Below are 22,123 nucleotides of genomic sequence, written 5' to 3'. Positions count from 1 at the left end.
AAATCTGGGTGTTGCCAAATTGCCTTGAGTGGAGGAACGTAAGGACCGGAGAGGGACATATGGATGGATAAGTTCCTGAAGGTAAGCAGGATCGGTCCCTTGTTTGAGTTTAAAAACATAACACAGGGTCTTAAATTTGATACGGCTATCAATGCGGAGCCAATGCAGGTCCTGAAGAAAGGGAGAGATGGATGTTTTTCTTGGGACGTGACATAGGAGGCGAGCTGCGGAATTCTGGACCACCTGGAGCTTTTTCAGTAACTCCTGACTTCCGCCCAAGTAAAGTACATTACCGTAGTCCAGGCGAGAGGTAACAAGTGCCTGGGCTACCGTTTTTTTAGTCGAGTCAGGGAGCATCCAGATGATCTTCCGCAACCACCTTAAGATGGTAAAACAGGTGGTGGCAACGCTAACCACCTGTTGCCGCATTGAAAGATGGTTATCAATGATAAACCCAAGATTACGAACTTGGGTAACTGGTTGGGGAAGGGGACCCATTTCCTGGGGCCAATGTTGGGGGCCCCAGAGATGCTCGTGTTTACCTAAGATGACGACCTCGGTCTTATCTCTGTTTAATTTCAAAGGATTGGAACACATCCACTCCAACACCCGACGCAAGCCAAGTTGAAGAGAAGATATAGGAGCTTCCTTAGTGGAAGATAAAGAGAAGATAATTTGGGTGTCATCGGCGTATGAGTATAGGGATAGACCCGCATCCTCCACAATGGTCGCCAGGGGTCTCACATAGAAAGAGCAAAGGGATCAAAGTGGACCCCTGGGGGACTCCGTACGCAGATGACCGGATAGTAGATGAGGAGTTAGAAGAGAAGACCTGAAACGTGCGGTTGCTGAGAAAAGAGGCCAGCCAAGATAGAGCGGGGCCTTCAACTCCTGCCGACTGGAGAGACTTTAAGAGGATGGTATGTGACACTGTGTCGAATGCGGCGTTCAGATCAAGTAGAATGAGTGCCGTAGTCTCCCCCCGGTCAAGACAGGAGCGCAATTTCTCAGTTACCCCCAACAAGGTGGTCTCCATAGAAAAATGGGTTCTAAATCCTGATTTGGAGGGATGTAAAAAGCCTGAATTTTCCACGTGGGCTGTAAGCTAAAAGTTCACATGTTTTTCCAAAATTTTGGAAAGCGCAGGCAGCAGTGAAATTGGGCGGAAGTTTGACAGAATCGTAGGGTCGGCACCAGACTTTTTTAAAAGGGGGACCACCATAGCACGCTTCCAATCCAGGGGAACGAAGGACTCTCGTAAAGAAGAGTTTAGAAGTTCTTTAAGAACTCCAAGGACATCTGGTGAAAGCTGTTGCAGGATGTTAACAGGTAAGGGGTCTAGGGGAGAGCCAGCTTTTAGCCTGGCTAGGCAGTCAGAAAAAGATCCGTCATCAAGAGGAGGCCATATTGAGATCTTGGCTGTTAAGGGAAGGTGGCTCTTACAGGTAGTGCCAGACAGAAGCCTCTCGGTGTTAGCGGGAGTGGAGATAGTTAATGTGCTATATATGGTCTCAACCTTAGTGATGAAGAAATTAGCAATATTGTTACCTTGAGTCGCATCAAGGGCAGGAGGCACAGGTAAGGTGTTAGATCCTGCCAGCTTCTTAACCATAGAAAATAATGCCCGAGGACGATTCAGTGAATTGTTGATGGTATTAGTGACAAAGGTGGCTTTCGCGGCCTTGCAGGCCAAATGGTAGATGTTGAGGGCGGCTTTGTAATAAGACTTACAACTGGGGGCATAGAATTTACGCAATCTTCTTTCCAAGTGCTTGCACTTGGATTTCATGGTCTTAAGATCATTGGTGAACCAAGGGGCGGGAGGGTGGTGAGTGAAACTGTGTTTCGGTACCAAAGGCGGGCAGGAGTTAATGGACATAGCTAACCAGTTTGACACCGCAGAGTTTAAGGATCGAAGAGGAAGATTGGCGTCCGGAAGATTCGCCATTAGAAGACTATTGAGTGAATCTAAATCTAGCTTGTTCCATGGCCTCCGACTGCCTAGATCACCCGTGAGGACAGGCGCAATATCCCCAGAGGTAGCTAATTGAAGTTGAATAGCATAATGATCAGAACACCCTAGAGGAAGGGCGGGTAAACTGCAGTCGAACGAAAGGTTGGACAAGATGGGATCTAGCAGGTGACCCACCTGATGAGTGGGCCCCTGGTTTCGTAATAACAAATTGAGAGCTTTAAGGTCGGATAGAAGGGTAATGCTCCCATTGTTCTGGGGGTCCTCTAGATGAAAATTCAAGTCCCCCAAAAGAGTGAAGTTGGCAGCCTTCATTACAAAAGGGGCTACTAAGTCGGGAAAGGCGGACAGCCATTTCTTGGGGTTACCTGGGGGACGGTAAATGAGCATGCCAGATAAGATGTAACTTTTTGCCAATCCTATATAACACAATTTCCCCCAAAGTTTTAATCTAGCTCAGTTTGCATGCTGTAAATCATAAAATACAAGATATACTCTCCAAGGGAGACATGTAACAAACAATATTACATCTTTAGGGATTCTTTAAAAAAAAAATATTTTATTAGAACTTTCTGTGATCAACACATCAATCAAAAAAGCATACCAAGAAACCATAGGCACATGAGAGTAAATGCACAGTCGCCGTAATCTTTAGGGAGTCATGAACAATATTTTTTTAAGTCAAAAAGAAAAGCAAGAAACCACAACCCGTCAGTTTAAAACATTTGGAAAATGGAAAATATCCAACACACCAGATACTGTCTAAAATCAGGACATTGGTTGATTTGATTACACCTGAAGGATGCTTATCTAACAATTCCTATTGATCCTTCTCACAGGAAATATTTACAGTTCAGATAGTTACGATGTTAATGTGCCAGACGTCAAAGATCTGGATCGGTCAGTCAGGCAGTATACTCTTTGGGTGCCTATTCTCTACTTCCAGGAGAACCAAATTTTACATCCTCAGTTTTGTGTTTCACACTGTCTGAAGGAATATGAGAATTCAACTGCCACTTTGAGATCTTGTTTCCCCTCTTAGTTACTAATTTCCTTTGTCAAACCACACACTACTGTTTCCTCTGCTACTTTGGCAAGATGGGTCAAGTAGATTATGAGCCAAACAGGTATCGACATCTCTTATTTCAAAGCCAATTCTTTGGGAGAACTTTGGCTGCTAAAGCTTTTTCAACTGTTGCAAGATTGGTGGAAATTTTGAAAGCAGCTGTTTGAGCTTCACCATCAACATTTAAAAAATGTTTATCATAAGCCTATTGCTCATGTTTCCTTACCTGTTGAGAATTTGCTTCAAAACAGCATAATACGAAGCCTAAAGTCTGGACATAAAATGTGTCCTAATTTTATTAAAGATGCACAGGTGTTATCGCACCCCATAGATTTTTTTTTATTGAACACAAACTTCTAACATGTTTCCTGATGTGTACCATATTTAAATATTCTTTCATCCTTGATCTATTCATTGAGTTAATAGATTTTTCTATTTTTTAACTAATCACCACTCAATCAAAAGTTCCCCAGTATGGATCATAACATCTCAGAGGTCAATGATTGGATGGTGTTTATTTATTTATTTGTGTGTTTTGTAAAGCGCACAGCTGCCCCAACGGGGCGTCCTGGCGCTGGTAAAACTTGCAGACAGTGAGGGTAGGAAAAAGAGGATAACCTTATGAGGAAAAAAGGTGGGTCTTTAGTGACCTTCGGAATGCCACTTCAGTTTGACATGCGCGTAGAGTAATCGGAAGCTTGTTCCAGCACTGAGTGGCACAGACCTCGAAGGTTTTCCCTCCAGTACGAGAACGTTTGAATCTTGGGGTTTCCAGGAGAAGAAGGGAGTTAGAACGTAATGTCCTGGCCTTGACGTACGGCTTCAGAGTGCTTTTCAAGTGGGCTGAGCCATTACCCTTGGAAGCACGAAAGGCCAGCGTCATGGCCTTGAATACACATCTCTTGGCTATCGGTAGCCAATGTAGTTTTCGGAGGAGGGGAGAGATGTGTTGTCTGGCTGGGATTCTCTCGACCAGCCGGGCGGCAGCATTTTGGACAGTCTGTAATTTGTGGCAAAGGCCTGCTGTGATACCAAGATATAGTGCGTTGGCGTAATCAAGGTGAGATGTTATAAGTGCATGTACCACAGTCTTACGGCAGCCTGCCGGCAGATAGTTGATAAGCCGGTTAATCGTCTTGATCTTTGCGAAACAGGATGCTGCTACTGTTTGGACCTGAGCGTTAAAACTAAGCTGATTGTCCCAGCGCACTCCCAAGTTTCTCACCGAGTCTTTGGGCGTGGGGGCTTGGCTCAGGTCAGCTGGCCACCACAGATTGGAATCCAAAGGGGATGGTGAGTTAAAAAACAGGATCTCTGTCTTTCCAGCATTGAGTCGGAGGGAATTAGAGTCCATCCAACTAGAGATGTCTCTGAGACAGGATTTCAGCGGATCAAAGGCAAAAGCGGAGGGAGTCTCAAAGGTATAAAGTAACTGAATATCATCAGCATAGGAGGTGGATTTAATCCCAGTTCGCGCAATCAATTTAGCTAGGGGGGTAAAATAGACATTAAACAAAAGCGGGCTCAGGGATGAGCCCTGGGGGACTCCCCATTTGAGTGGTCTAGCTGAGGAGGTGTAAGGAGAGGTATATACCTGCTGTGTGCGGTCACATAGGTAAGAAGCGAGCCACTTAAGAACCGTTCCGCCAATGCCTAGGTCTCCCAGTCTTCTCAGCAGGATCTTATGAGAGACGGTGTCAAATGCCGCTGAAAGATCTAGCAGCACTAACACCGCCCTCGACCCCCGGTCCAGCGACCATCTCACCGAGTCAGCCATTTCAACAAGGGCTGACTCCGTGCTGTGGCCCGACCGAAAGCCGTGCTGAGAGTCATGTAGGAGCCCATTGGTTTCGATGTAATTCGCCAGCTGGGAATGTACCAGTTTTTCTAGGATCTTAGCTGGGGCAGGCAGAAGAGAGATCGGCCTGTAGTTACTGGGGTTGTCAGGGTCCAAATTTGGTTTTTTCAAAATGGGAATCAGGGAGGCATGTTTCCATTTGGCGGGAAAGCAGCCCATTCTTAGGGATTCGTTCCAGATATGGTTCAAGTAGGGATTGAGCAGGGGGGCCAATTTCTTGTATTGTTTGGCTGGCCAAGGGTCATTGGGCGAGCCAGACTTACATTTGAGTAGTTCTGCCATAGAGTCGGCTTCGGAGATGACTGAAAAGTCAATCAGCGAGGGGGACTGGGGCATGTGAGAAGTGGATTCCTCTTTCGGGTCTTCACTGGTGGAAATTGGGAAAGTGGAATAGATGGTCTCTATTTTTTCCTCAAAGAATTGTGAAAGTTTATCGCACAAAGACTGGGAGGCAGGCTGAATCCGAGTCAGCGCGTTGGGGTCCGTAAAGGACCTAACTATGCTGAAGATCTCCCTGGCACCGTTATTAGCGTGTTTAATTCTGGAAGCCAGGTAGTCCCTTTTGTGCTCCACGATCATTCTGCGGTATTCTTTGAGGGCTGTCTTATAGATGGTTTTACTATCCAGGGAATAGTTCTGCCTCCATAAGCGTTCGAAAGATTTGCACGCGGCCTTTTTCTGACGAAGCTCGTTGGAGTACCATGGTGCAGAAGGTGTAGCCCTGTAGGTTTTAATAGATTTAAGTGGAGCCAGAGCCTCTAGGGCTGGACTAATCCAGGCATCTAGATGGTCAATACCAGAGTCTGGATCAGACGACGGGATAGGTTGGGAATTTTTTAAGTATTCCTGGAGCGTTTCAGAGGTGATACGACTCCAGTTTCTACCTGATGCTTTAGGGGGGATAGTGGGTCTAGTGGAACAAAAAATATCTATCTCAAAAGGGATGAGGAAATGATCCGACCAAACGACCGGGATGGGGGAGGCTGCCCGAATACTTGGAAGGTTGGAACAGATCATGTCTAGTGTATGTCCCGCTTTGTGCGTAGGTAAGGCTATTATTTGCACTAGATTACAGGCCGCCAGCGTAGAGATAAAATTTTGGCTGTGCAAGCAGGAATCCTCATTTGCGTGGAGATTGAAGTCCCCTAGAGCAGTGAAATCGGCATAGCGAGTGCTAAGCTGGATGATATAGTCTGCCAAGGCCGGCAGATGGGAGGTATTAGAATGGGGAGGGCGGTAGACAAGTATTCCCGAGCTGGAAGTGGACGGAGAGATTTGGACACTGAAAGGAAGGCCTTCTATACAATCGAGAGGGTCATATAGAGGGAAGGTAGCCGTCCATTTGGATTTATGGATTAATGCGACGCCACCTCCCTGTTTACCATTAGGTCTATTGGCACAGACAATGCAGTAACCCTCCGGAAGGGCGAGGGTGATGGTGGGATTCGTAGTGTCATTCAGCCAAGTTTCTGTTAAAAAAAGCAGATCCCAATTGTTGTCTCGAAGGGACTGCCAGATGTCGATGGCATGTTTACTCACTGATCTGCAATTAATCAGCGCAGCTCTGAGAGTGAAAGAAGGGCAGGCTCCACGAGTAGGGGTGGAAATCAGAGCACGAGCTGTACTGTATGTCTCATCGAGGGGAGGAAGGGAAAAGTGGCAGACTTTACAAACAAAGGCAGGGCTCCGAGCGTCAGGGATGGACCAGCGGCAGGTCAGACAAGGGGGAGGTCTCAGGGACATCAACTCAGTCCGAGTGTATGTTATGGTGATATCACTGGTGGATCGGGCAGGGGGACCGGCCCCGGCCGCGTCGTGATCGCGGACGAGCTTGCCTTAAGCGCGCCTTCGGCGCGCAATCGGCGCGCCCGCTGCGCTCGTCCGCTGCGCTTCCGGCACATACACATGTTTAAAGGGCAAGGGGGCGTGGCCTAAAAGGGGGCGTGTCCCTCTGCTCGTCACGGGGAATGGCGGCCGACGAGACTCCAAGGGTTCACCCTCTCCAGCGCTGAACTCCGCTGAGAGGGGATGCCTGCATGCGATGAACAGCATCAGAGAGCAGGGTAGGTGCTTTTTAAAAAGTAATACACAACAGGTTAAAATCAGAGCAAAGAGACAGTTATCCTACTCCCGGCTGAGCCTCAGGAGGGTCCAAGTTTAACTGGGGCGCTTGTCAGATCAGCGCGCTTTGTACGAGTAAAAAGGGGCGTGGCCTAAAAGGGGGCGTGTCCCTCTGCTCGTCGCGGGGAATGGCGGCCGACGAGACTTCAAGGGTTCACCCTCTCCAGCGCTGAACTCCGCTGAGAGGGGATGCCTGCATGCGATGAACAGCGTCAGAGAGCAGGGTAGGTGCTTTTTAAAAAGTAATACACAACAGGTTAAAATCAGAGCAAAGAGACAGTTATCCTACTCCCGGCTGAGCCTCAGGAGGGTCCAAGTTTAAGTGTTCCTTTTCATAACTGGACTTTTTCTATTTCTCATGGTTTGCACTTTCCCTTTGAATTTACTTTTTCCCTTTACAAAAGAAGAAAGGCTATAGTACTACCTTCTTGTACATAGATAATGGTTGGAAAGTTTTCAAGTCACTATGTAGTTTTACTCCCAGTGTTTCAGGGGGATTTGCAGTTCTTATAATAGTTTTTCTATTTTCATTTATTGCAGTCTATTTATTTCTGGCTGCTGTGAACATTAACAGAAGGAAGAAGTTCATAATACTCACCTCTGCATCTTTAATAAAACAATGAATTTCAATTATCAACACTTGATGAGTGTAAACAGTGTGAATTTTCAAGAAACTCCCAGCTATGGTTACGCTATAAAACCAAAACTAAGACATAACTATAATAAGGCACACTGTATTTTTAAAGAGCAAGCATAAGGCAACAGTTAGAAAACTCTTCACTACAAAATAATAATAATAATGTAGCTTACATGGGCTGACTGAAGTTGTTGTTGTGCTGGCTAATCTCGTTCTCAAAGTTTTCACTGTAAAACTCAGATCGTTTCCAACCATCTTCTGTCTTCACCCAGCTCCAACCAGGTGATCGCCAATCCTGGCCCAAGAATGGCATGATTTCCAACAGGCAAAAAGGCAATATGCAATCAACTATACATTAAAAAAATGAAGAATACAAGCAATTATTCCTATGGCTGGTTTAAACACTGTTAGAGCAAACTGTGCAACTGACAGCTTATAGCCCATTGTGTTTACATGCATTGGTATTAACATACTAAAGATTGTCAGTCTACTTTTGTATTTTTACATAACATCCCACCCCCAAAAGAACTATTTACAATTCAATTCAACATAACACACTGATTTATTATTAATAGCAGCTCAACTACTGTTTACATTTAAACATGTTTAAAAAGGACTGTCAGACTTGCGTGCGCAAGGGTGCATTCAAACTTCTGTACACAAACGGCTCTTGTAATGGGTGTAAATATAAATCTTTTAGGCACACAGAACTTGCATTCTCAAAGTGATTTGTTCACTTAAAATTACACCATTATGCTGTAATTTTACATGTGACATAATCAATTTGCAGAGCCAAGTAGTGGGCATTGCCAGGAGGGGGATGTATTGGAAAGTAGGTTAAGACCCACAACCCTGCGAGTCTGTGGACATTCACAAATTTTTGTAGAGAATATTAACGTCCTGGATATGGTAGATCAACTCCTACCCAAGGCAGGAGTAACTCCCTATCCAAAGTGGAAAATGTAATGTAAGAGCCTCGAAATTTGGTGGGGTATAGATGAATTGAGTTTTAACACAGTGACAATATTTTTATTCCTGGAGAGAAAAAAAATCAATTTTTAAGTGCAAATGAACTGTTGAGCAGTTATTCAAACGAAAGCACAGCTGCTACCTTTACGCGTGTTTAATGCTTCCATATGAAAGTACACCAGGAACGTTGTGACCAACACCACACTGCCGAATAGAAATTCACAAGTTACCCCAAACCTGGATATAAATCAAGAGGAGTAAATATACACTATATTCTGCGTGTCCATCCCCAATGTGTGAAGGACTAAAGTAAATGTAGGAGGATAACATTTGTCTGGAAGATTTTATTTAGTGAGCAATGTATTTTACACGTTTATGAGATTTTAAGTATGTGTAAAGAATAGGCACATTATCATTTGGGCAGGTATTCTTTTACAATTTCTTCATTTCTAAGCAAATGTTGCGGTCAGGAAATTACAAAGATTTTATCTTACATTATGAAGGCTACACTTAGAAAATATGTATATTTTTATAAAATATAACACAAACATCTCAAACAATGAGCACATAGCACTTCACTAGATACCCCATATCCAGGGTTTGGACGCCCGTATCACAGGGGCTCTCAGGGTCTTTAATGCACCAAAGCAGCATAAAGCGTAATCCGTCCCAAAGTTCAACCTTCCGGACCACTTTTATCCGTCCCGAAGTTCAACCTTCCATACCATTTGGCCCACTCGGCGGTTGCGGGAATAGTCTTATAGAGAGCAATTCCATCACCGCACCAGGATCACCAGGATCCATAACCCCCAGACCGTGGCTCGCATTCCATCAACCTGTGTGAATTTCTTAGGACAACCCCCTTCTGGCATTTACCACCTTTTCTGTGCTCCTGCATCTGTCTAATCCTGTTAGCCTTTGATGTGGTCTTCCCCCAAATGTATTGCCTTCTGCCCTCCTGTTTTTCGAACCAGTTTTTGTTGGCTGTTAGGACTCTGCACTTTACAATTGCTAACCAATGCTAAAGTGCTTGTGCTCCCTCTTTTAAATATGGTAAAACTGGATTACACCCAAATAACACATGTAAATTACTTGTAAATCCCCAGTAAAGTAGTAGTACATGTACCCAGGGCCTGTAAATTGAATGCTACTCGTGGGCCTGCAAACACAAGGAGATGATGGATGGAGCACTGAAATATTTCAGACACTCACCTCCCAGTCACAGATCCATCATTGTTCTTTAGCTCACTTTGCCACCTCAGTTCAGACCCAGATATATGCAAATCAGTCTTGACCCTGTGCCTCATGGCAACAGTCCAGCCCGAACTACCAAGCCAGGTCTTCCCTGAACCGGAAACAAGCATCCTGGGACCGGTTTCGGGGTAACACCCATCATCAGCCAGGCGAGCTTGAATCCAGTGGCAAAGTGAGCAAAGGACCCACGTCTAGGCATACCCTGCCAACGTAGGGCAAACAAAGCAAACACAAGGAGATGATGAACGGAGCACTGATTACACCCAATTGACACATTTAATGTACTTGTAATTCCCCAGTAAAGTAGTAGTATATGCACCCAGGGCCTGTAAATTGAATGCTACTCGTGGGCCTGCAGCACTCATTGTGCCACCCACCAAAGTAGCATTTTTTAAGCATGTCTCAGGCCTGCCTCTGCATCATGTACTAATTTAAAACATATTTTGTCCCTACGGTGGGCTCCAAACAGCCCGTAGATTACGGTGCATTGTATTTAAATATACGTTTTACATGTCCTAGTAGTGAAAAAATCCTAAATTTGCTTTTTTCTATTGTAATGTCCATCTCTCCCATTTGGTTACCTTATTACATTTAATAAGTGAGAACTTTTGATTGGGAGCAGGTAGGATTGTCATGTTTACACTCAAATCAGTTGTAATGTAAACCCTTCTTTAATGGTAAAGACTAATTTTAAGGCACAATTGTAACAATTGCCACTTTTAGAAACTTGTCATTTTCTTATCCTAACCATTTGGTGCCTGCAGCCAATGTTCTGGGTCACATGACGAGATGTAGTTGGCCTCTGTATATTCCTCCAAGACTATGAGACAAAGGGGGACTAGATGTTGGCAGGATCACAAGTACTAGACACCAGCCTATTGACACCCCAAATCTCTTGGAGTGGGGGAGGGAATACAGCTGAAGAACTGGATGTGCAGGGGTGGGGTCTATAAGTTTCTCCCACCTCAAAGCTGGCACCAGGGATAAATACTGGATCCTCAGACCAACTCTTCAGTGCACTCCAGGACCTGTGGACATTACAGAAAGAGGACCTGACCTGCTCTCCAAGGGTCAGCTGGCTGAGCTCTTGTTCTGAAATATAGGGATACAATAAGCTCCAGAGGCCTCCCTGCCACTTCCCTGTTGATCTACTGCACTTGACCTGCCAGCACCTGCAACTGGACCTGCTTGAACCTTGCTGACTTCTATTGGAGTGTGTTCATGGTCCTCAAGAGGTGCATCTCCAGGTCCTGGGCCCTTGGCTGACATTAGTGAGGACTCCTTCTGGCCTAATTTAAGGTTCATGACATTCTACAGCAGATGCGGCCACGGAACTTTACTCTCCCGAACCCACGAGGAGGATTCCCCACTGTGGTCCAAACTCCTCTCCGGATTTTCTAAGTCGCCGCCCATTATATTCCCTCGAGCCTGAAACGCAACATCTGGGACCCATCTTATTTCCTTCCGTGTCCCTGATGCCGTGTTCACCACCCAATCTCGTCGCCGCTTAAATCCCCCTGAGATTGTCATTCGACACCTGGGATTCTACAGATCGCCTCGTGCCCCTGATGCTTCTATTCACACTCTATGAACCCTTGAGGCATTTTTATACGGGCAATTTTATTTAATTAGTCCTGATGATGATCCGATATCCCCCTGATAAGGATCGAAACGCCGTCGACACAGTTGTCCACCTTACACATTATATATACTGTATGTAATTTACTGTGAAGGTGACCTTATATGTATCAGATGTTTCACTACTTGAAGTATTTACTGCTTGAAACATCCTTGTAAATTGCCTAAAGATTTTTTCGCACTTTATTTTCCATGCGATATGCAAGTTGTAGGATACAGGCTTGTATCCCACTGAGATGTAACTTACATCTGTTTGCTTATTATTACTAAATTTTGTATATTAAAGTTGCCTTTGTCCGGCTGGACACTGGCTGTAATATAGAACCGATTGAGGCTATATTCATTGTACCACTAAACTCTTTTTGCTTTCAGGGACCACAGTTTCCTGTAGAATTCTAGAGCAATGGAGACAGACCGAGCAGGGAGGACCTAGTAGATAATGGGGTTGTGTGCTTTAGGTACTACAAAACAAATGAGCAGTGAGAGAAGGCCTGCCCGGGGGGAAGAAATGGCGACTTCTCTGCTGCCCCTCCATGTCTCCCAGGCAGCTCTGCTCATTATTCCTGCTCTGTGGCCCGCGTCAGCCAGATGTCAACAACCTAGAGAAAAATATAGCCTAGCAGCACCATGGCCCCACCTAATCTTAACATCCCACCTACAAAGACGATTCCCTGCGGCACATAAGAGACAGTGCCAGAGTTGCAAGCAAGACTTTAGCCAACCCCATTTTAATAACCCAAGCAATAGGCAACCATACTGGTAGTGTGTGAAGAATACTCCAAACAAAGGCCCACAAACAGAAAAGAAACCCTCATCTTAAATGGCCAAAAGAGCAGGAAGAAAAGAAGAAGTGTCATGGGAAGTGGAGCCAGAAATGTAGTGGGAAGGCTCGTGATTGGTAGATCTATGTAGTGCCCCAGATATGCTCTAGAAGTAGTTCATTCGTTTTTCTGGCTTCACATCAATGTAGGTCCATGCATTAGACCCCACGCCTAGGTGCATCCCCGCAATACCAACACTGTTTCGAATAAAAACTGCCAAATTTGCACAGCTTCATACCACAGACCTGCCAAGTACCACGCATCAGGCGCTAGACTAACGCATTTTGATGTGGTGGTCCACATCACTGCACTAAAATGCATTAGTAACGCATTTGCAGCTCCTACGACAATGAATGACCAAGGAGGCGCTAGATTGATAAACAATAAAAGCGCGTTGGGTACTTTTTGTGCAGCTACTGGTCGTTCCCAAGTCTGCGCTCACCACAGCTGTTTGGCGAGTCTTATTGGTATAAACTGTTTCCCCTGCGGCGCCCTAGAATAAAAACTTTAAAAAGTCCCACAGATATGATCTAACACTTTTAATCTCATAGTAAGGCGCAGCCAGATCCACTTGGGCTCGGCCCAGCGAGCACTTGCCTTCAATTAGTTTCCAGGCAACACTTGATGGGTCTGGCGGCCGGTCAGGCATAACCTAGCACTAGCAGTGACTGGGAGACCGTGTCCACATAGAATTGTGAGTAATTGCATACACACATGGTTATTTTACAGCACGCATAGTGGTGTGTAATGGTGAAAGACGTACTGGATGCAATGATTGGTACTGGAGGGCTATTCCACAGGGTGCTTGTTTCGTAACCCATAACCACACGAATACACAGGCAGCACATACTGGATTATAGATACAACTTTCGCATATTTTGTAGTCCGTAGCTCGACTGACTGGAGACGAGCACTGAACTTATAATTGTTGATGGGGATGGTAGCAGGCCTCCAATGGAGGTAGCGCAATCACTTACTTAGGTATTCCTGGTTCACTTTGCATATTCATGTGCATGGTCAGCATTTTGAAGAAACCTCATAACTTTTGGAACACTCCCCTAGCCCACTGAGCACCACCATGACAATGCAAGTGGGTGGGTCACACAACTAAATGAAGACCCTTAATATGCTTTTGTTTTCCTTTTGTATTAGGTTGTGACACCTTTTGGGTCACAGGATTTGGACACTGGAAAAGGACTGGTGTTACTCCCGGAGGCCACATGCCTTTTCTTATTATTACTGTTGATTAACATGCATTTTCGTATTATGTCGGACGATCCAGTCGCCGGGCTGACTCACATAGGCCATGACCGGACCATTTCTTTACGTGGCCGAGTTTGCGATCGTTCCACTTTCAAATACGCTAGAGTGGTTACACCTCTATTGGTGAGTAGTGTATTATATGGAGGTGTGTACTGACACACGATTATTTGGGGTTCAGTTCCATGTCCTGCAGGTCCTAGGCCAAACAACTTAGTCCTGAGGAGACCTTATGAACAATCCTGGATCGAAACGTCGACATATTCCCCTTGGTTCAATATATCCAATGTGAATATGATGTATATGCAACACTCGGATATCTTTTCTTATTGGGAGTTGTTTATTGAACCTGGGGCATACAGTGTCTTACATTTATGTGGTATATAGTCACACATTCACGAGAGCACTGCGTCATTTGCACTTCTATATAATGCTACATTAATGATTGTAAAGCATTTGGATAATACTTACTATTTATTAAAACACCTGTCAGAGTAGTTTATTGTGTGTCTTGAACTGAGACTAATACTTTAGATTGTTAAAGCAATTACATTAATTGTAGCACTCACTATTTACCTAAATGAGGCTTTCCCACTAAATGATGTCCACAGCACTTCGTATATATATCTAAAACGTTACCCTGGTCTTCGTGGGTATAAAGGTTTGTCCTTGTAATACATCACAGGCCAATTTAAAAAAACCAATATATTGTTACGTGCGGTAAACACTTCTGGTTGTGAAGATATATATGGTTTGTTGTTTCTCCAAAAACACACAGTAGTCACAGCCAACAACTGTCCTGAATGTTTGAATATTTTGATTGTGTACCAGTCGTGCAGAAATGTATACAGTAAAATATGAGGAATGGGGTGGCTAGGGGCAGAGCGTAATGGCGGCGTAGCTCCAGAGCTCCAGCAGGGCCCGCAGTGATAAACCTGAAATCCGGATCTAATCCGCAAATCCCTGACAAGGTACCAGTGCAGTTTGGCCCCCTTAGCCGAGGACCGGTGGTGGGTGAAATCCCGCCTCTCCAGACGCAAGCACTGCACCAAAATCTGAGCCGCTGGAAATCAGCGTAACGCGGACCTGGCATAGACGGCGGGGTGCGGAGCCTCGTAGCAGACGGCAGAACACTGAGGCTGAAGGCCGCGGCACGCGAGGATCGCGGCTTCAGGCCTACCACAGCTGCACTCATCCCAGCCTCGGAAAAGCCTCGCATCGAAATAATCGGCAATCAAGCACCGAGGTGAGATTGGGGAGGGGGGATCATTGGCGAGCACTCCTTTCCCCTCTCCCCCGCGTTTGAAGCGCGCATGGCGCCGGGGAAAGCAGAGATCTGCACAGTGCATGAGAAAGCAGCGGCTAGACGGGAGATCATCACTCATACTACACCCTACAGTGAGGCACAGACAAGCGTGACACAGAAGAGAGGAAGACCAGGTGTGTCCTATGCGGGATAAGCCACGTTGAAAAGGGCGCAAAACTAAACGCCAGCCACTGCGTGCTCCACTGTCACCCTTAGACAGAGCAATCCGGGCAGGGGTGGAGCAGAAGAATTGGCGGGTGGTGACATTGGAGCGCACCTCCGAAGGGGGCTGTGAGGAAACACCCAACAAGTAGAGATAGACGCGGCATACCACCGGCAGATAACGACGCAGTAGCGGGGATAAGTCCGCATTCTGGGGAGCCACTAATAAGAGCGGACCGCTCACGTTCTACACTGAAAGCTCCCCCCTCCCTCCTCCCAGAATTACCGGGACATCATAACTGCCACGTCGCTGCCCTTCATCGCGTGACCAACCCAACATAAGACAATTGTATAGCTGAGATGCTGCAGCGATCCAGGCGACTCCTCCATCTCAACATGACAAAACCGAAGAACGGGACTACCACCATCCAGGTTAACAAAATGGATAAATACGCAGTACCATGACAGCTCACGACTGATTCTGGAGTAAATGAAGAGGCCACACCAGCAGAAGAGCCTTCGCTAGGCTCAATAATGGCGGCAATACAGGCAGTTGGAACTAACCTGGAGACCAAAATAGACAAGGTCACGATCGAAATGAACCTTATGCAGGCCGATAAGCGGAAGATGTCTGAAAGTTACGGCCACGGAAGAAAATGTAAGCGAACTGCAAGACGTCACACATGAATTGGAGAAAAGGTGCAAAAACTGGTACACCAACATAAGGAAATGGCACTACACCTGGATGATCAGGAAGGACAAGCCCGTCGCAACATACGAGTAGTGGGGGTGCCTGAAGAGGCAGAAGAGCCCAGCGTGGACCTCTTCCTCGAAGACCTTATCCTTAATCAACTCAAACCCAAGAGACTCTCCCTGCTATTTTCCATCGAGAGGGCACACAGGGCTCCAATCCCGAAGCCACGGCCTGGTGCTCCGCCCCGCACTATTATTGCCCGTATCTTGAACTTCCGAGACAGAGATGCAATCCTGCAAGCAGCTAGAGTGAAAGGAGATCTTCCCTATGATAACGCAACAATCAGATTCTTCCCAGATTTCACCTTGAAAGTGCAGAGAGACCGTAGCTCTTTTGAGGGCATCAAACGGGCACTCAGAGACAGAGGTCTAAAATAAATGATGTTCTTCCCAGCTAAATTGAAGGTACTGGATGGAGAAAAATCATGGTTCTTCACGACATCAGACAACGCCCAACGATGGCTTGATGAGGGACCGGCCACGTCCCAACGCCGCAGAGAAGACACCGCCAACAGAAGTGCCAATTCCTACTCCAAAGACACAGTTCACAGACTCGAAAACAGGCGACGCTCACCGTCAAGATCCAGAACGTCCAGATCTGGGAGTCCTGGCAGCGAAATTGCACGCTCCGGGAAATGAAAAGACTGCAACGACGACAATAGTCGGTAGATATTTCACTTATTGTTCAGTCTATAATGGGGGGTAGAAAAGCTCTGAATTAATGCCTCAGCGGCGCTCATGAACCAACTGGGTGGCGCACAGTTTCAGTTGAGGACTAGAGACACTCATATACACCATTAGGGAAATACAATGTAATTGGGATTGCTGCGGGCCCAGGAGGGAGGGACTCACAGGCGCCACACCGCGTAACCCTATGTTCATGATTTCTTCTTTGTTGGGGATCATAGGCACTCTGCTATTGGGGAGGTGGGTAGTTTTGAACCTACTAGGCAGGGATGCAGGGAGGGGGGGGATGTGTGGGGGAAGGGATGGGGAAGACGTGATCAGTGTATCTCCTTGGTAGGAATGCTTATAATGTTGAAGTTCTAATGGTTCTAGATCTGCAATTGTCACTGTATATTCACTTTGAAAATGTGCACATGACGATTCTCACACCTCAACATATCACGAAGACTAACATACCCAATGGCGTCACATGACCTAGCAATACAGCGTACCATATGGCCAAGGGTGTCCTTTCTCTCATGGAACGTAAATGGCCTGCGGGATAAGATAAAACGAGGTTTGGTACTACAATACCTGAAACGTATATCTCTGGCAGCTACACTGCTACAAGAGGCGCACCTGACGGGCTCCACATGTCGGGCCCTGGATAGATGGGGGTTTCAATTAGTGTCGCACTCAGAGTTCACGACCGGATCCTGGGGGACGGGGATACTGATACGAAAACAGTTCTCCCTCATTATCCATCGTACCTTTAAAGATGACTAGGGTCAATTTGCTGCAGTCTCGATGCAGTGGGAAGGACGCACAATTAATTTTGTATCTGTCTACATATCACCTGCACTGCAAACTACCGCCCTACAAGATCTGGGCAAATTTCTCTTAACATTACCGGAAGGAGACTTAATGATAGGAGGAGATTTTAATATGACCGCAAACGACACACTAGATCGCACACCGACTCGCCCACAACATCGGGTTAGCTCACCTCTGGACGACTTCTTAGATGCCCATGGCCTGTTAGACATATGGAGGTTCCAAAATCAAAATGAGAAGCACTACACATTCCATTCCGGCGCACATAACAGCCTTTCCCGTATAGACTACATACTGGTAGCAATAGACAGTCTGAATAAACTAGGTAGAGCCGCACACTAACCCAGGGGAATCTCGGATCACTCACCGATCACGGCGGAACTACTAACACATCGCACTACTCAAAGTCGTATGTATCCTATATACCCGGGGTACCTCCTGAACTCTAAGATTAAGAAAGCCTTAATAAGGGCAACCATGCACCACTTTCAAGATAATGAAACTTCAGTCCCTTCCCCAGTTACGTTGTGGGAAGCATACAAGCCAGTAATAAGAGGTCATGCTATATCGCAAATTGAGGGGCATAAGAAAGGGGAGAAACAGGATATAGAAAAAATGAAGCATGTGATAGTGCGATTGGAATCCCGACAGATGACAAACCCTACAGATGGGATCAATCACACTTTGCGCATAAAAAGACAGGAATATCGTGAAAGTCTTCGAAACGCTGCCGTGTCTCGCATGACAGCCACCCAACACCGGATCTACGAATCTGGAGATAAAGCGGGCAAGCTCCTCTCATGGCTTGACAAAAGGGAAAAATCACATAAATGGATAGCACAGATAGGGGCGAAATTACAACTGACCCACAACTCATAGTGGACATGCTAGTACGGCACTATGAGCGAGTTTACACATCCACAAATACCACCACCATACAGGAAGCACTCGCTTTTCTTTAAGATATTCATATGCCTCGACTCACACCCCAAGAAGCTGACAGACTAGAAGCTGACATGACGGTAGATGAACTCAACGTAGCTATCACTAAAATACAATCTAGGAAGGCCACAGGTCCAAATGGTATTCCAATAGAATTATATAAGTGCACAACAGATAAGATAGCCCCATACCTGTTGCGTATGTATGAGACAAGTCAAGAAATGGGGACACTCCCTAAAGACCAATGGCTAGCCACTATTGTAGCCATACATAAACCAGGCAAACCAGTGGAGGAATGTTCATTGTATCGCCCGATCTCATTAATCAATGTGGAAGGGAAAACATTAGCAAAAACACTGGCGCTTCGTCTTACACCATACCTCTCCAAACTGATTCATCCGGACCAGTCCGGTTTCATGCCCGGTAGAAACACCGCATTAAATCTAAGACGCCTGCACGGCGTCTTGGGCAGAAAACACACTATACTGGAAGACGCCGCAGGCCTATTGCTGGATGCAAAGATGGCCTTTGATTCCGTGGAGTGGGCCTTCCTATTTGCGGTACTCCAACACTTAGGATTTGGGCCAAAGTTTTGCTCATGGGTGCACTTACTTTACACCGACCCCATAGCGCATGTAGTAGTGAATGGTCATACATCAAAGGAAATCACTCTGGGTAGAGGGACAAGACAAGGCTGTCTACTATCACCCCTACTATTTGCATTAGCCCTAGAGCCATTGGCGACCTGGATAAGGTGGGACCCTATGATAAGAGGACTAAAGTGGAGGGAGGAATGGGAGGACCGTATATCCCTCTATGACGATGATGTATTACTATATATCACCTCGCCTACACGATCTCTACACGCAATTCTTAATATTTGTGCTGTGTTTGGTTTGGTATCAGGATATCCCATTAACTGGGATAAATCTGTACTATACGTCCTGCATGGAGCTCCCCCACGGTTGCAGAGAGACTGTAAAGTCCAGATAGTCATGAACAGTTTTAAGTACTTTTGCATTCATATTACCTCAGACCAAGATTCCTTTTTTACCTTGAACCTACAGCCCCCTTGCAAAGACTGAAACGGGACACCAAACATTGGAGGGCAATACCGCTTACATTGCTGGGCAGAGCGGCACTCTTTAAGATGATGGCACTGCCCAGATTCCTTTACGTCCTGGACAACACGCCATACCCAGTCCCCAACACATACTTTAAAGCAGTGAACTCAGAAGTGACAGCCCTTTTATGGGACGGCAAACCGGACAGAATAGCTGCACACAAATTGACGCGGAGTAGGTACAATGGCGGGAAAGCCCTGCCAGACATAAAGGCGTACTACTGGGCCTCGCAACTCACGGTAATTAACTAATGGTTGCACGTTCCAGACACAGATCCCACATATCATCTAGACAGGATGACCCTGGGGGTTGGAGGGGTTAATGGAGCGCTTTACGCCCAATGCAGAACCAATGGCCTAATGGGCCCAGCGATGCATACTGTTCGTATATGGCAATCGGTTAACAGACACCTGGGGTGGACGGGTAGATTTACACAGCACACGCCCTTATGGGACACAGGCCGATTAGGAACATTGGGCAACAGAAAAGGGTTTCGAAACTGGGACCTGATCGGAATCTCCCGGCTGGGGGAGCTTTGGCGCAATGGAAAGGTGGTCAGTTTCGCTTATCTACAAGATCAGTACAAAATGGCCCAGAGGGAACAGTTAAGATATATGCAAATCAAACATGCCATAGAGGCGGTCCTCCCTCCGGCCGAGACTCTCCCGGAGTCGTCACCCCTAGAAGACCGATTGCTCACAGACCACTTATACAAACGAGCAACTTCACTAACATATAAAAAAATTCATCAATAACCGAGTAGACCCATTTGACCAACTCAGGGAATCCTGGCAGTTAGAAGTGGGAGAAATGGATGACCCTGACTGGCGAGACGCTGTAGCGTTGCCTAAGGAGGTGGCAATCTCCTCCAAATTACGGCTGGTACAGTTCAAAATACTACATAGGTCCTACTGTACCAAGGTAGTTCTACATAAGTTGGGAAGGTCTCCTGACCCGAGTTGTCTACGGCAGTGTGGGGACATGGGCACCTTCTACCTCACATTGTGGGGCTGTACGAAACTGGGACCGTACTGGGAGACAGTGCTGAGGACCATTGCAGAGGTAACAGGGAAACAAGTCCAGCTGGAGCCCAAATGTTGTCTTTTAAATGTATGGGGACCTACAGACCTTACACACGCCGAACGACAATGGGCAATGACTGGCATGATGATAGCCAAGAGGAACATTGTGCAAAAGTAGGGGGCCGAAAATATACCCTCTGCGGTGCAATGGAGTAATGATATGGATGTTGCTATGGTGGCGGAGAAGGCCACATTTGTTAATAGGAAATGTCCCAAAAAATAAAGTGGAATATGGGGAAAATGGAATATGTATAGAGGAGATATATGTACCCCCCCCGAGGAAGAAAGTGACTCCAGAGGATGATATGTAATAATAGAGAAAGTAGTTGTGAAATTGAACGTCGCTAAATGCAATGAAATAACTGTAATGAAGTGTTTTGCAGATCGAAAATTGTACATGCAGCTCTTTGTTGCTTACAATAAAATGTAATTAAAAAAATATATATGAGGAATGGGAAATGGGTATTAAGGAAACTTGTGCATTTTTTAAATGTGCCCAACTTAATGAGTTCAGGAAAAGTAGTTATTTGTATACTTCTGCATTTTGGGATACCCCTACCATCATGTGATTTAGAGTACATTTTGCAAAACGTCTTCTTTCTTGCACCCTGTCTTAAATTTGAAGCCAAAAATGCATAGTACCCTAAATGGTAATAACAAATGTTCTACTATTATGTATTCCCACATTTCTCCAGATAAAAACGGTACCCCACTTGTGTGGCTGCAAGAATACACACCCGAAAAAACTCAACACATGGCATTTCATCCAGCAAAATGAACGCTTTTATGTGAGTAGCTGTAGCTGGAGAATTAGGGCCATAACTCAACAAACACCCAGGGAAACTTAATGAACGCTTTTATGTGAGTAGCTGTAGCTGGAGAATTAGGGTCATAACTCTACAAACACCCAGGGAAACTTAGCAAACCCAGAAACTTCTGAAAACTAGATACCCAGGGAAGTTCACGACTGTGTGATGTGCATGGATACTGTGACATTTTTTCATCAAATGCCCTTGCAACTTAAAACTTTGACTCAAACATACATTTTCCTCATATTTCTATCAGAGAAAGTTCTGTTCTGCAGGGCTCCACAGATTTCCGACCACCCAGCGTACATTCCACACGTATTCCAGTAAAATCAATACCCCATGTGTGTGGGTGGGCTTAGCACCAAAACACACAGGGGCCCCTAACCCAATGCGGAGAAATCAACATTTCCTGTCAAAAATACAATGACCTGATTTGGCAATGGGTGTAGTTGTGGCATTTGAGCGTCGGCTGAGCCGCTATCCTCGGAAACCTATGTACAGAGACATTTTTGAAAACTAGACTACTGGTGGAGTCCTGGGAGTTGTGCCTTGCATGGATCCCATGCAGTTCTCTTACCCACAATGAACTGCAAACCTCAAACTTTGCCTAAAATCATGTGCTTAACTTTTGTTTCTGCGACGGAAACTTCCTACCACCCATTGTTTCCTACCCCCACTTATCGAGAGAACAACAGGCCGCCACCTGTGTGGCTGGGCCTAATCCGTAACCCCCACCCCCCATGCCCCTTTCAATCTTCCTCCCTGGATGACAGAAACACTGCATTGCCCCATTTTGCAGAGAAGGCATGACCCTAGGCTGAACTGCACCCACATCTGTTTTTTGTAATA

General features: G+C 45.9%; 1 protein-coding gene across 6 annotated transcripts in view; it reads right to left on the bottom strand.

Moving 5' to 3' along the window:
• FBXO25 (F-box protein 25) overlaps positions 1-22,123 on the bottom strand; it is a 491,440-nt gene that overhangs the window by 350,596 nt on the left and 118,721 nt on the right. For all 6 annotated transcript variants that reach the window (XM_085610798.1, XM_085610797.1, XM_085610802.1 and 3 more), the window contains one exon: positions 7,828-8,002. In XM_085610798.1, coding sequence (XP_085466924.1) covers positions 7,828-7,967 — 140 coding nt within the window. In that variant the 5' untranslated portion in view covers positions 7,968-8,002. The remainder of the gene's footprint in view (positions 1-7,827; positions 8,003-22,123) is intronic.

Source organism: Triturus cristatus, chromosome 6 (assembly GCF_964204655.1).
Source record: "Triturus cristatus chromosome 6, aTriCri1.1, whole genome shotgun sequence".
In the NCBI taxonomy this organism is placed as follows: Eukaryota; Metazoa; Chordata; class Amphibia; order Caudata; family Salamandridae; genus Triturus; species Triturus cristatus.
This window is presented reverse-complemented; position numbering and strand designations above follow the sequence as displayed.